Source organism: Labeo rohita, chromosome 8 (genome assembly GCF_022985175.1).
Source record: "Labeo rohita strain BAU-BD-2019 chromosome 8, IGBB_LRoh.1.0, whole genome shotgun sequence".
NCBI classification, from domain to species: Eukaryota; Metazoa; Chordata; class Actinopteri; order Cypriniformes; family Cyprinidae; genus Labeo; species Labeo rohita.
The window spans coordinates 10899933-10916109 of record NC_066876.1 but is presented as its reverse complement, the minus strand read 5'-3'; the positions used below and the strand labels follow the sequence as shown (position 1 = coordinate 10916109).

At 37.6% G+C, this 16177-nt stretch overlaps 1 protein-coding gene across 5 annotated transcripts in view; it reads left to right on the top strand.

Moving 5' to 3' along the window:
- gpat2 (glycerol-3-phosphate acyltransferase 2, mitochondrial) overlaps positions 1 to 16177 on the top strand; it is a 127629-nt gene that overhangs the window by 101265 nt on the left and 10187 nt on the right. For all 5 annotated transcript variants that reach the window (XM_051118169.1, XM_051118166.1, XM_051118168.1 and 2 more), the window contains 7 exons: positions 2848 to 2946; positions 5158 to 5240; positions 6061 to 6179; positions 6287 to 6357; positions 8678 to 8942; positions 13125 to 13267; positions 13694 to 13771. In XM_051118169.1, coding sequence (XP_050974126.1) covers positions 2848 to 2946; positions 5158 to 5240; positions 6061 to 6179; positions 6287 to 6357; positions 8678 to 8942; positions 13125 to 13267; positions 13694 to 13771 — 858 coding nt within the window. The remainder of the gene's footprint in view (positions 1 to 2847; positions 2947 to 5157; positions 5241 to 6060; positions 6180 to 6286; positions 6358 to 8677; positions 8943 to 13124; positions 13268 to 13693; positions 13772 to 16177) is intronic.

Sequence of the window (16177 nt, the reverse complement as noted above, 5' to 3'; positions counted from 1 at the left end):
CTTTTGCCATGACACTCAAAACACACAGGTGCATCCTGTTTCCACTGATCATCCTTGAGATGTTTCTACAACTTGATTGGAGTCCACCTGTGGTAAATTCAGTTGATTAGACATGATTTGGAAAGACACACACCTGTCTATATAAGGTCCTACAGTTAACAGTGCAAGTCAGAGCACAAACCAAGCCACTGAGTCCAAGGAATTGTCTGCAGACCTCTGGATTGACTTGAGGCTGTAATTGGTGCCAAAGGTTCTTCAACCAAAGTATTGCGCAAAGGCTGTGAATAGTTTATATACATGTGATTTAAAAAAAAAAAAAAAAACATTTGCAAAGATTTCAAACAAACCTCTTTCATGTTGTCATTATAGGGTATTGTTTATAGAATGTTGAGGAAAATAATGAAATTAATCCATTTTGGAATAAGGCTGTAACATAAAAAATATGGAAAAAGTGAAGCGCTGTGAATGTTTTCCAGATGCGCTGTATTCAGTTGCTCTTAACTGTCTTAACAACAACCCAGAACTTTTTAGGAACCACTCAAAACTAGCAACCACCGATCAACATTCTAGGAAACAAAATTATTCTAGCAACCTCAAAGAATACCCCAGCAACCATCCAGCACTAGAACTCCTAACAACCATTTAGCGTTATCATTGAAACTACCCAGAGCACCCCAGCGACTACCTAGCAGTGTCCTACCAAACATCCAGCATTGTCCTAGCATCCACACAGGACACCACAGCAACCAACCAAATAGCAGTGTCTTAACAACCATTTAGAACACTCTAGCGACCATCTATAAATGTCCTAACAACCACCTAACATTGTCTTACCAACATAGCAACACCCTGGCAGCCACCCAAAGCAAGCTTTAAAAATTGTGAAATAGCAGTGTCTTAGCAACCAGACAGATCACTCTAGCGCCCAACTATCAGTGTCCTAGCAGCCACCTAACATTGTCTTAGCAAAAGCATAACAACACACTGGCATTCACCCAAAACAAGCTTTTGAATTGTGTAATAGCAGTGCCTTAGCAACCACCCACATCACTTAAGCGACTACCTATCATTGTCCTAGCAACCACCTGACACTGTCTTAGCAACACCTTACCAACAGCATAGCGACACCCTGGCAGCCACCCAAAACAAGCTGTTAAATTGTGAAATAACAGTGTCTTAGCAACCACCCCAGTCACTCTAGTGACCACCTATCAATGTCCTAGCAACCACCTAACATTGTCTTAGCAACAGCATAGCGACATCTTGGCAGCCGCTTAAAACTAGGTTTTAAATTGTGAAATAGCAGTGTCTTAGCAACCACACAGATCACTCTAGCGACCACCTATCAATGTCCTAGCAACCATCTAACATTGTCTTAGCAACACCTTAGCAACACCATAGCAACAACCTGGCAGCCACTCAAAACAAGCTTTTGAACAAGGTCAGGTGCACCACCTCAATGTCCACAGCAACCACCTAGAAATATCTTAACAATCACAACTTTTTAGCAACCTCCCAAAACACTCTAGCAGCATCTTAGAAAACATTTTAGCAACCTAGCAGAACACCTTAGCCACTAGCAGAACTCCTTAGCAGCCATCTAGCATTATCCTAGCAACTACCCAAAGCACTCCAGCGACTACCTAGCAGTGTCCTACGGCATTGTCCTAGTAACCACACAAAGCACCACAGCAACCAATCAAACAGCAGTGTCTTAGCAACCACCCAAATCATTCTACCGACCGCCTATCAATATTCTAGCAACCACCTAACATTGTTATTTCACAATTCAACAGCTTGTTTTGGGTGACTGCCAGGGTGTTGTTATGCTGTTGTTAAGACAGTGTCCTAGCAACCACCTAACATTGTCTTAGCAACATATTATCAACAGCATAGCGATACCCTGGCGGCCACCCAAGCAAAGCTTTTGAATTGTGAAATAGCAGTGTCTTAGCAACCACCCAGATCTCTCTAGCTACCACCTATCAATGTCCTAACAACCACCTAACATTGTCTTAGCAACACCTTAGCAACACCATAGCAACAACCTGGCAGCCACTCAAAACAAGCTTTTGAACAAGGTCAGGTGCATTGTGTGGAGCAGGGTTGCCAGATTTTCGCAAAAAAACCCTCCCAGTTGCCACTCAAAACTAGCCCAATCACATAAAAATCGTGTTCTGAAGGGTAAAATAGACATTTTTCAGCGGGGTTCCCCTGGTACAATTCACAATGCAAGGGCTAAATATCACGTATTGGGGTCGCTTCAACCCGCAGGAAAATGCGAACTTGGCACCACTGGTGTGGGGCATCCAGCCATGTATGCAAGTCATTAAGAAACTCCATAACGACAGCCTAGAACACCCTAGTAACTGTACAGCAGTGTGCTATTGAGCACTCAGAGGTCTTGCACAGGAATTGCAGTTGTATAGTTTTATGTTTGTAATTCCTGAAGTGAACTGATTCATTACATAGTAATAAGCAGAAATATTCCGATAATTAAAATCAGATGGTGTGTTTTCTCATTTTGATTTGATGATTTTAATATGCAGCTTGTGAAATGTGTTTTCTAACTGAGCAAGCCTCAGCTAGAATGTGTCGACTCACAATTAGAGAAAAATAGAGGGATAAAGAGAAATCCATATTATTGCATGCATCCATCTCAAACAGACCACAGTTATTATAGTGATTACAACCACTAATTTCTCTTCTAATGGCTCTTCACCATTAGAAGCACTGTGAAGATCGGAATAGTTTTCTCGAATTAGATCCAAGTCATTTGATCAGCCTGTGTGTGTGAGTGGCAGTGTTTGAGTGAGTGTTTTTTCATTTGTTTTGTGTGGTCTGGAGGCCGGCGTGATGTCTGCTGTGCGGTTTGCCATCTCCCTGCTGAAGGGTGATCACAGAGGAAGTGTTAGGATCCATTTTGCACAGGCTTTCTCTCTGAAGGTATGACTCAGGCACGAGGAATTACACACACTCACTCATACGTACACGCTCTCAACAAATCAAAAATAATCATTTCATACTAATGCAGAACCTTCATGTGGTGGTTCTCTGCTGGTGGGTGGCCAGACTCTTCTGATAGGGTCACAAAAAGCAGGAGAAATAATAAATGCAAATAATACAATGCATCTAGCCATATAATTGTGCATATTAAGTGTAGCAAAACAAATGGGCTAGTAAACATAAAAATAGGAGAATAATTTGTAATTTGCATATTCATCCAGTGAGGCTAACATTAGAGTTTTTTTAATCGAAAATTTCAGTAGTTGAAACCAATACATAAATTTTCTCTTTCTGTATACCACAGCTAATTAACCACTGAAATCTCTTTAAAAAAAAAAAGTTAAATATCAATATTATAATTACAAATCACACTACCAGTCAAAAGTTTTTGAACAGTAAGATTTATGTTTTTTAAAGAAGTATTTTTTGCTCACCAAGCCTGCATTTATTTGGTCCAAAGTAGAGCAAAAACTGTTAAAAGTCTAAAATAACTGTTTTCTATTTGAATATATTTTAAAGTGTAATTTATTCCTATGATTTTAGCATCATTACTCCAGTTACATGATCATTCAGAAATCATTTTAATATTCTGATTTTCTAAAAAAAAAAAAAAAATAAAAAAAAAATAAGAGAATAATTTTCAAGTTTCTTTGATGAATAGAAAGTTCAAAAGAACAGCATTTATCTAAAATCTTTGTGTGATTATGCATGCTTTTATCATTACTTTTGATCAATTTAAACCTGAACAAAGTGTTAAAAATGTTTCTTGAACAGCAAATCCGCATATTATAATGATTTCTGAAGGATCATGTGACACTGAAGACTGTAATGAGATTAATGATGCTAAAAAAAAATCTTTATCTTTGATCACAGGAAAAAAAAAATATTTTTTTTTCAATATATTTAAATAGAAAGGAGTTATTTTAAATAGTAAAAATATTTCCCAATATTACTTTTTTTGCTGTATTTCGGATCATATAAATGCAGGCTTGGTAAGCAGAGGCGGCTTCGTTAAAAAACATGAAAAATCTTACTGTTCAAAAACTTTTGACTGTTAGCGTATGTAAAACAATGGAAAATAGGCTTTAAATACTTAGACTATTGTTCAAATGTTTCCACATAAATATTAATTTTAACCGATAACAGTAATAATAATAATTTCTTGAGGAGCAAATCAGTATATTACAATGATTTCTGAAGGATTATGTGACACTGAAGACTGAATTAATGATGCTGAAAATTCAGCTTTGACATCTCAGGAATAAACTACATTATTAAATATATTAAAATAGTAATAATAATACTGAAATTGTAATATAGTAATAATATTTCACAATATTATTATTATTATTATTATTTATTTTTTGATCAAATAAATGCAGCCTTGGTGAGCATAAACAGTGAAGTAATGATGCTGAAATTCAGCTTTGCATCACTGGAATAAATTACATTTTTAAATATATTCAAATAGAAAACAGCAATTTTAAATGTATTTATTATTTATTTTAAATAATATTTCTGTAGCATTAATTAAATAAATGCAGCCTTGGTAAGCACAAGAAGCTTTTCCAACAACATTTAAACATTTTAAATCTCACCAACCCTAAATCAAGTAAACATTGCTTTAATTTCTCAGGTAGTTGTAGTTGTTTAAAAAGTGAGCATTCAGTGATAACGAATCAGGGACAAAAAAATCAAGAAATGAAACAAATAATACTATGTGGTTCATATTGAATACCTATGGGAATGGCCGCTGTTAGACTGCATTTACACTACAACACCTAAAGTACAGATACAGTATTTTGAGCATTTTTCAGAGCAGGAATACAGATGTAAGTAACCACATGTCAGCATTAAATTGAGATGGTATATACGATACGCTTTGGTATCCTGTTCCTAAAGCATTACAGGCACAAATCTCATGTTTTTGTTGTGGAAGCTATATTGTTTGTGTTCATAATTTCATGTGCAGTTTTAAGTACAAATTTGTTTACTTTTGTGTAGTAAATCAATGTAGTACTGCCATTTGATGCCTGAAATCTTGGTCTTGAATCAAAACTAGTTGAGAACCACCTCCTTAATGCAACATCTTAATATTTTAGGCTTATGTATGAGCACTGTGGAAAAGTTTTCTCTATCTCTCTCTCTCAGGAGATGTGCGAGAGCGGAAAGTGTCGTGTGGATGGAGGGCGCCCCCTACAGGACCTGCTGTTGACCGCTATACTGCATGACAGGTCTCTTCAATCCCTCTGTTCCTGTATCCTATCTGCAGCATTCCACTCTTCATCCATCTTGTCCTATTTGCCCCCGCAGCATCTGTCCGCCCATATGGTCAAAGACGAAACAGCCCAGGCGTTTCACTTCAAACCATTCATTCTTCCTGCATCCTTCATTGAAGATTTTCTCATCAGTCATGAAGGCCCCCGAAGTGCTGAACCTCCAGTTCAGTTCTTCTTAACCTTTGCGTTATTTACAGTATCTGACATGCCAAATTGTTAACACTGAAAAACAAGATAAACAACAGAAAGAACAAACAGTGACAGAAAGGTGCTGGTTTGAGAATGATGGACGATTCAGTCCACTTCAACCATTTCTCAGATGTTTTTGCAATTCACTCGTTTTAAGCAATTCAGCTTTTTGGGAGAAGTCAGTTATTCCAACTCCGACTCGTAATGAGCTGGAATATCCTGGAAAATCTACAAAGAGCTTCTCATCCGCTGTTCACTCTGTTTCGACAGCCTCAGGGGTTGTTATATATTTTAAAGCAGTAAATCCACAGCGGGAGGCCTTATCATGAAGACTCAGCTCTGCCGGTTTGGCATTTGCATTTTGACAGCTGGTAATAACGTATTGTTGTAAAGCCTTTTGTTGTGCACGTTAGGGAGCGAGAACAATGAACAGTCAGGTTACACAGTCACGAGAGGTTTGCGGAGGACTGTAATGTACATTTAATGCTGAGATGAAGGTAGTGAGGCAGCTTCAGAGAATAAAACCCCTATATGCATGTATATTGGGACATGTTGTAATAAAATGAAATGTGATTGATTTCATCAGGATGGACTCTATCTTCAGCCAGAAGGATGTTTCCTGGCTCCTCCCGCCCGCTGTCATGCCTGAACTGTCTCCCGCTGATAGACAGCAGACTATCGCACTGACGCTTCATTTGATGTACTGTGAGTCTGTTCGACACACGCAAGCTCCCAAAGATCAAACCCTTGCACTTTAATAATTGTTACTCTATGTATGAGGCTAAGCTTTCTGTGTGTGCGTTTTGTTTTAGCTTCAACTGCAAGTATGGCCGTCATGTCTACCAGTCTGGTGTCCTGTTTGCTGCTTCACAAGCATCGCAAGGTGTTTTAAAAACTCCTCTCATACTTTACATCACATTTGTGTATCACTTTTACCATTACAAAGACAATACAGTGGCATGCAAAAGTTTGGGAACCCCTTGCAGAATCTGTGAAAATGTGAATAATTTTAACAAAATAAGAGCCATCATACAAATTGCATGTTGTTGTTTTTTTTTTATGTAGTACTGTCCTGAGTCAGATATTTTACATAAAAGATGTTTACATATTGGCCAAAAGACAAAAATTAGCTAGAATTATTAAAATAACCCTTCTTCAAAAGTTTGGGAACCCTTGGTTTTTAATACTGTGTGTGGTTCCCTGGGAAAAAAAAGGTTCAAACATTCACTGATGCTCCAGAAGGAAACACAATGCTGGGGGGTGAAAACTTTTGAACAGGCAGATGTTCAAAAGGCCAATTTTTCTTATTTTGTTGAAATGTCATTTCTTTTACATTTAGTACTGCTCTTTGAAAGCACCAGAAGATGATTCCCGGAAGACAAATTAAGTACAATTTACCTTGATCTTCAAATTCAATAAGTTTTCACCCCCGGCTCTTAATGCATCATGTTTTCTAATGAAGCATCAGTGAATATTTGAATATTTTTTTAATAGTTGTGTTTGAGTCCTTCAATTGTCCTCAGTGTGAAAAGATGGATTTCAAAACCGTACAGTCACTGATGGAAAGGATTCAAATATACAAAAGATGCTGGAAAACTGAGGAATCTGCAGGGCTTGGAGGATTTTTCTAAAGAACAGTGCTCAGTTTAACTGTTCAGAACAAACAAGGGACTCAAGAACAACATCACAAAACAAAACAAAAAACAGTCGTAGATCATCCAGGCAACCACACACCATATTAAGAACCAAGGGTTCCCAAACTTTTCAAGGGGTTATTAATAATTTTAGCTCTGTTTTTTGTCTACATGTAAGCATCTTTAATGTAAGATATCATTCTCAGGACAGTACTAAATAAAAAATAACATGATTTGTATGGTCTTATTTTGTTAAAATTATGTACATTTTCACAGATTCTGCAAGGGGTTTCGCAAACTTTCACATGCCACTGTATGCTGATAAGAAAGCAAATTAATAAATTAATTGTATTCTTAGGCACAGTATAAAAAACTTAAATGAAACTCAAAATGATCAAATTATCAAAATTAGAGAACACTTACATATACCTCCAATTATTGGTGTTAATTTGTGACGTGGTGCTAATTTCCTTAATTATATGACAGACCCTATTTAACTGGCAGCATTCCTCCAATTTTCACTGAGATTGTAACATTGTGGGCCGCTCCAGGTGACTGAAACCCTGCGACAGGAGGTTGTCCAGATGAAAGCTGAAAGGATGACTCTTTCAGCCATTGCAAGAGAAGCTGGTCATTCCAAATCTGTGATTTCTCAAAAATTCCAGGTTAATGGCACTAATTCTAAAAGGCTGGTCATCCATTAAAGACAAATGCATGAGAAGACTCTCAGTTGGGAATGGGTTCAACACTGCAGCTGGAATTGCTAGCCAGTTCAGTGCTGAACAGGGTTAGGATCTCGGCATGTTTAAGAGAGAAGAACTGGTCCAAAGTTCGCTTTAGTGATGACAGCAAGTTTAATTTATTTTAGTCTGATAAAAAATATTTTGTTTGGCATCAAACTGAGGAAAAATTGAAGCCCAAGTGCGTGACAAAGTCAGTGAAAGGTGGAGGAGGAAGTGTCGTGGTTTAAGGGATGTTTTCTACAGCAGGAGTTGGGCCTCTTATACAGATACATGGCAGGGTGAATGCAAATGTTTATCAGAACCTCCTGCGGCAACATGCAGTTCCTTCCCTGCAAGCATCTTCCAATCAACCTGCTATTTTCATGCAAAACAGTGCCCCGTCACACTGCAAACTGGGTAAAGCAGTTGCTTGAAGCTAGGAACATTGAAATAATGAAATAGCCAGGCCACAGTCCTGATCTAAACCAAAATGAATATCTCTGGAAAATCCTTGCAGACAAAGTTATGGCTAAGAAATCCACTACAGTTACCAAACTATGAAAGAGTGGAAGAACAGGAGTGGACCAAGATCACACCAGTGCAGTGTGAGAAACTAATGATGTCCTGTGGCTGCAGGTGTGCTGAAATCATTTAAAGCAAGGGCCTCTACACTTCCTACTAATTACAATATTTCAGAAAAATCAAGTATTTATAGATTGTTCTCTGATTTTGAATTGGTTTATTAGTCATCCACTGGTTGTAGATGATTCATACAAGCATCAAACATGATTCTGCTTGCTTTAAAGATGTTGCTAATGATTGTGACGATCGCCTCCTTCTTTCTTAGGGTGTGCGTGTATCCGTGCTGTGCAGGGACGTCTGTTGGCTGTTGGAGGAGGTGTTGTTTAGAAACACAGACGTGGGTTACGGTGGCTCTCTAGTTGGTCTGGTGCATCACGCGCTCTCTCTGCTCCGCCCGTATCTGCTCCTGGCTGCAGCTCCGCCTACAGGAGAACCCATCATCGCACCCCGGCCTGATCCAGACTCTCTGCTCATACTGAGCCAGCATTGCGATTTGCTTATTCATGTCTTCATACACGAGGCTGTAGGAGGTGGGCAGAGTGTGTTGAAGATTGGGTGGAGGCAAGGAAACTTGCCGTTGGCAGTCGTCATTTATTTGAGGGGGCATCAGTGGGAGTCCTGGCTTATTTAGTATGCGTTGGCGAGATAAGACATGATGACTAAAGAAAAACAAAACTTAGAATGTTAGTCTATTGCTGCATTTTTGGTTAGCAAGCAAGGTCAAATCGTGACCTAATGTTGAGGCTTAGTGTTGATACTAGATTTCCCAAGTTGAATCTGATACTTTTGGATATGTTTGTTATAATGTCCATTTCATATTTAAATTCCTGCTGAAAAGCTTGGAGTAAGAAAGATATTTAAATATTTTTTGAAAGTCTTTTATGCTCACCAAGGCAGCATTTATTTAAATGCTGAAAAAATACAGTGAAGTGACAAAAACAATAATAGATTAAAGACAGCAATTAAAGGAAAAGTCCACTTCCAAAACAAAGATTCACATATAATGTACTCACCCCTTTGTCATCCAAGATGTTCATGTCTTTCTTTCCTCAGTCGTAAAGAAATTACTTTTTTGTTTAAAAACTTACTTTTACCTTTTTGCTGTTGTAAATGATCCCCACGAGAAAGAACGGTCTTATCTAGTGTAATGATTGGTTATTTTCATAAAATTAATACAATTTATATACTTTTTAATGTCAAACGCTCGTCTTGTCTTACTCTGCCTGGACTGGATGATTAAAAAGTATTTCAGTTGTATTTTTTGATGAAAATAACCGACCGTTATGCTAGATAAGACCCTTCTTCCTCGTTTGGGATTGTTTACAACCGCATTTGGGATCATTTGAAGCCGCATTTAAACTGCATTTTGGAAGTTCAAAATCGGGGCAGCATATCAGTCCATTATATGGAGAAAAATCCTGAAATGTTTTCCTCAAAAAACATAATTTTTTATGACTGAAGAAAGAAAGACATGAACATCTTGGATGACATTATATGTGAATCTTTGTTTTGTAAGTGGACTTCTCCTTTAAGGGGCCAAGCATAACAGACTTTCTTTAATTACTCCGTAAATACCAGGGTTTTCCAACCCTGCTCCTGGAGAGCTACCTTGATAAGCTGGTTCAGGTGTGTTGGATTAGGGTTGAAGCTGAACTCTGCAGTATGGTAGCTTTCCAGGGGCAGGGATGGAAACCCCTGTTAAAGACATTTGTTGATACAGCCGATGCCCAAAAAGACTGATGTAGGTAAATTAGGTATTGTTTGATTTGATCTGCCGTTCCAAAGCTAAGGCTATGTTCACACTTGGCGTCTTTTTTGACAAGAAAAAGTTGACAAGGGTGCTTTTTTAGTTGAAATAAAATCTGCCAGCGTTGCAGCCGAGGGCGTCTTTTGTTGCTATGACAACAGCTGCAACAGTAAGAATGTTGAGAAAAGAGAAAGCTCGCTCTTGCGTTGGCTTTTGTTTTTGGTTTTTTTGACATTTTTGCCTTTATTTGATAGGACAGTATTTAGACAGGAAGCGAGGTGGGGAGAGAGAGAGGGGGTGGGATCGGGAAGGGTCTGCGAGCCGGGACTCGAAAAAGGGACGCCCGAAATGCAACAGCGCTACATGTCGACACGCTGCTCTGGTGAAAAAAACAGCATGTTTTCTGGTAGGTATGTTTTGATGCTGGTTTAAGCTGGTCATGTTGCTACCCCTTAAGCTCTCCTTGGGGTCCAGCTGACCCCACTGGACTTTTCCTTATTTTTTAAAAAATGTCCCCTTTATCTCAGGGGCATGAGACTCTGTGACTTCTCCTAAATAATCAACCTAAAAACACAAAAAATCCGGACTCGATTCGGTTGTTCTAAAAGTGTGTAAACAAAAATTTACCATTCAGTCTCCTTGGGGTCAGATTGACCCCACATTGAAAATGAATGGGAACAGTGAAAAAAACTTTTTTTTTTTCTGTTTGTTTGTCCAAAAAAAGTAGTAAATCCAGTTTAAATCTGAAATAATTTACATGTAAATAAAGGCCTGGTCCTGGAGCATAAACTCAAAGTGGAACGAACTTTCTATCTCTCACACACTCATGCACACACACACACAAACACACACGTGTATGAGTGCAACAGAGAACATCATTATAGAAATTGGCATATAAAATCAACAAATCTGGCATAAATCTGAAAATTTCCATACATAAATGAAGGACTGGTACTAGAGCACAAATGCAACATGAAACAAACATGTTCGTTCACTCACTCACTCACACACACACACACACACCATATACACACCATATAAACCACACAGACACCACATACACGCACAACACTACACAAACACACCACATACCATCCCCCCACCCCACCCCAAACACACACACACGCACAGAGAAAGAGGAGAAAAGTGCTAATGAAGGAAAGATGAAAGACCAACAACAAATTCTGTTTTTTGACAAAAATACAAATATTTAATTTATTTTAGAATGTTTAAATATATTTATTTTAGAATGTTTAAATATATATATTTACAAAATATATATAATAAAGTTGTGAGGAGAAGTTGAAGCATCAAGAAAAATTAAGTGAAAATGAAATAAGTCCCTATAGGCCTCTGCTGGATGTATGTGGTAATTGCACTTTCTTTATTTAACTATAATTTCTAAAGTTTTTCCACTAACCTGCAGATGGCAGTATTCTATTCCTAAAATATAGAGCAATGTCCAAAAACAATTTAAATTTAATTTAGATCATCATTAAAGTGATTTTTTTTCATGAAAAACAAATTTTTCATAAGCCACTTGGTGGCGTAGTTGAGTATTTGTGCAGTAAATAGGTATACAAGTACCAAATATCCACAAAAACACAGCATACATGTAAAATTGAGAAAAACAAAAAAAATGATATATAGTTTGTAATATTAAAAATGTATATTTCTTTATGGAATCACACTTTGGATCTTTGGGGTCTATATGACCCCAAGGAAGACGAACGTAAACCCCACTTAAGGAGAGCTTGAGGGCTAGTCAATGACCAGCATAAACCAGCAAAGGACCAGCTTAAACCAGCATCAAAACATGTACCTACCAGCATATGCTGGTTTTTTCACCAGGGTGCCCACTAGGCTTTCTTCAATGCAAAATTTTGCATTTAGACCTTACAGTTTAAAAGTTATCCACAGAAACATGATTGCAAATTTGGCCTGTTGGTGGCGCTAGAGAGTTTGAGTTAGAGACTCCAAATTTGCTGCTGTTAATGATGAGATTGTCCTCTATCTGTGTGCCAAATTTTATAACTGATCATAAGATTCATAACAATATGCTAAGCCATTTGTAAAATATATCATTGTACTATGAAATTCGAAATGGTCCACGCTGACATAGGAAAATTGGGTATGATTTGATTTGGTATGCCACTCCGAATCGAACAAGATTACAAGACAAGACCTTCGGTGCTCAGTCCCTAATAATAATTTTATTACATTTATTTTTTTGCCTATAACATATAACAAGTTTATATTTTAATATATTTAAGAATGTAATTTATTCCTGTGATGGTAAAGCTAAAAAGTCAGCATCATTACTTCAGTCTTCAGTGTCACATGATCCTTCAGAAATCATTCTAATATGCTGATTTCATGCTCAACAAACATTTCTTGTTATAACTGTGATACTTTTTTCACTCTTCTTTAAACAGCATTTATTTGAAACCGAAGTCTTTTGTAGCATTACAGATGTCTTTATTGTCATTTTTCCTTGCTGATTAAAATTGATTCCTTTTAAAAAGTAATCTTAAAATAAATTGGGCTTATAAGAATCAATATTGAGATAATTCAAATGAAGATTGCACAAAATAAGAAAATTCATTTTTTTTTCACTATTTAATATTACCCAGTCAATTTTAATAACTTTTTTCAGTTTAAAGATCTGCAGAAGATTTATATTGATTTGACTCTCAAAAATGTACATGAATCAGTGATTGTTTTAGACAAACACTTATTTTACCAGCAATAATTGTGGAACTATTTCTTTAACAAAACAAGATACAAATAACATTTTACAAAAAAAAAAAAAAATCACTTGGCTCAATAATCTGAGGGGGCACGTGCCCAGTTTGAATGGGCCTGCGCTTCAGGGTGTTGATGTGTTTGGGTTGAGTCATGTTTGCACCACAGCAGGGTTTATTGACAGTGCTAATCCTGAAGGCGTGTGTATGTTTGTGTGTAGCGTGTGCTGTCTCAGCCATGCTGAGTGAGGTTGTAGGCTGTGGAGGTGGTGGAGACCTGGAGTTTGATGTTGTTCTGGGCCAGGAGGAGCTGACAGAGAAAAGCCTCCAACTCACACATCTACTGTCACCTGGCTTTATACCGGTGAGTCTCGTTCAAACACACACAAGTGCATCTCACTATGACGTCTATAATCATGTTGACACTAGTAGTGATTCATACAGCTGTCTTTCTTCTCAGTAAGTCAGATAAAAACTTGTTTATTTTTCATTTGTTCTTCAAATTTCTCTCTCACACTTCCAATCGATCAGTCGCTCCCCATCTGTTCCCTTTATTATTCTCTCTTGATGTCTCTTAAATCTAGTTTCCCATTCGAGGGTTCTTCAGCGGCGGGAATAGCATGTGTAATTATTGCTGGCACATTTTACACTTGCATCAGCAAATAAACACTTGTAAAGGCTGTGAAATGTCAACTAGAACAAAAACACTACACAACTAATTATCTCTCCTCCTGTCTGTCTGCCTGTATCTGTCTGTCTGTCCATCCGTATGTCTGTCTCATTCTCTCAGCCGTGTCAAACCGCTCATGGCTTTGCTCTTGATGTGGTGGACAGCATGGTGCGCTGCGGGGTTCTTGTTATGGAGGAGGTAAAACACCTGCATTAACAAACAAACAAGCACGTGCATCCTCTGATCACAGTTAGTTTGATCACATGTAGCATTTTTAAAATCTGTGGTCAGCAGGGCTCCAGACTGCGACCAAAATGGTCGCATTTGCAAGTGAAGTTTTGCTGAGGTCGCCACTGGTGACTATATATGTGACCCTGGACCACAAAACCAGTCATACGTGTAAATTTATCGAAATTGAGATTTATACATCATCTGAAAGCTGAATAAATAAGCTTTTCATTGATGTATGTTTTTTAGGATAGGACAATATTTGGCCGAGATAAAACTATTGGAAAATCTGGAATCTGCAGGTGCAAAAAAATCTAAATCGCCTTTAAAGTTGTCCAAATTAAGTTCTTACTAATGCATATTACTAATCAAAAAATAAGTTTTGATATATTTAGGGTAGAAAATTTACAAAATATCTTCATAGAACATGATCTTTACTTAATATCCTAATGATTTTTGGCATAAAAGAAGAACTCATAAATTTGATCCATCCGATTTATTTTTGGTTATTGCTACAAATATATACCTGTGCAACATAAGACTGGTTTTGTGGTCCAGTGCCACATATATTTACATGTTATTTTGCATGAAATACCTTTTTTCCTGATTGCTTTGCAGTCATCTTTTGTTATGTTGACGTATTAAACTGAGATGATGCGCATCAAAGATTTAGTAGAAAAAAAAAGACTTTTAAACAGTCCTCATCTCTGACGAACAGCAGCGCTGACGCACACCTGCTAAACACAGCTCCAGTTGTGCAGCGTGAAAGAAATCGAAAATGACGGAGACATGCAAAGTAAAAGTGCGGAAAAACAGTGTCTGTTCTTTGCACAACTTGAACAAACTACAGGATGTAAAGCTGTCAGCTGTGTGGATATTAGAAATATCGTTAACAATTCTCATTTGTAATCATTACTAATATGGCTTCTTGTTATCAAGATAGTCTATCTTAGTCTGTATTGTTCTGTTAATGCGTGGACTTCATATTATTTGTTGCGCACTTGCTGTCCAGTAATTGCAGTAAGTTTTGTGCTTTTTTTTTTTTTTACCTTTTAATGAACAAGCTTTGGAGGAGGAGCCCAAACTACGCGTAGTGGCCAAGTGATGCTTATGGTCCATGATGTTGGTACAGATTCTGTGTAATAAGCAATTCTTTGTGACTCTGTATTTCAAGTCAGAAAAAAATGTTTAGTTCCCTTTCAGTCAGCCACATTCGGCATTACATCGACTGACATTAGGGGCTCCCAAGTGAGGGTTGCGTGCGTAACCGAGACGTTCCCTTTCAATCAGTCACATGTGACGTAACGTCAACAGACGTTAGGGGTCTCACTTGGGAGCCCCTAACATCAGTCGACAGGGAACTAAATGTCATTTCTGACTTTAAATGGTCAATGGCCGATCCTTATATTCTAGAGCACAGAGTAGCTATCATATACTACAGCATATTTATACAAATGTATTATTATTTTAGGAATCATATTTCATAAGATTTTTATAATTGCATTTTTAAAGGTAATCTAATATGACCCTTTTTTATAAAATGTAAAATAAGTCTCTGATGTCTCCAGAGTGTGTATGTGAAGTTTTAGCTCAAAATAAAATAAAATATAGCTTGTTAAAGGGGTCATCGGATGCAAAACTCACTTTTACATGTTGTTTGAACATTGATGTGTGTTGGCAGTGTGTGTACACAACCACCCTATTATGATAAAAATCCACCCAGTGGTATTTTTGTAATCTTTATAAGAAATATCCCTTTTTTCTAATCAAGCCATTCTCAGCTTCTTGTCGGTGTGATGTCACACAGACAAGAAGCCGAGAATGGCTTGATTTGAAAAAGGGGGATATTTCTTATAAAGGCCACTCCCACGATAGTTGATTGACATGACCATCTTACCTTAGACCCGCCCTGACTGAGCTGTAACAGTCTGAATTGTGTCGACTCCGGTGCAGGGCAAGGGTGTTGGATGTAGTAATGAACATAGCAGACATAATTTACTCCCGACATCTGAGCCGCTGAAGACACAGAGAATTAACATTACTTTTGTTTTAGAAGGAAACACACCCGGCAGTATACCTAAATGTATCTATGTTCGTGATGCAGCTTCACCTACAGCTGAAGTGAGTATAAGGGTATTTATGCATCTTTGCAAATTGGCTTTTTTTACAGTACCACTGAGATTTTTTTAACCAAAGTACGACAGATTTCTCATGAAGACCCTAAAGAATCATATCAGCTTGTGGAAAATGGACATCCGATGACCTCTTTAAAATTGCATGTTTCTGAATTACACAGGCGGGGAGCACAGCACAGTAAAAATAACGACATAGCTGGTGTCATGATGCCTTCACATGCAATCACAAACTTTATAAGTC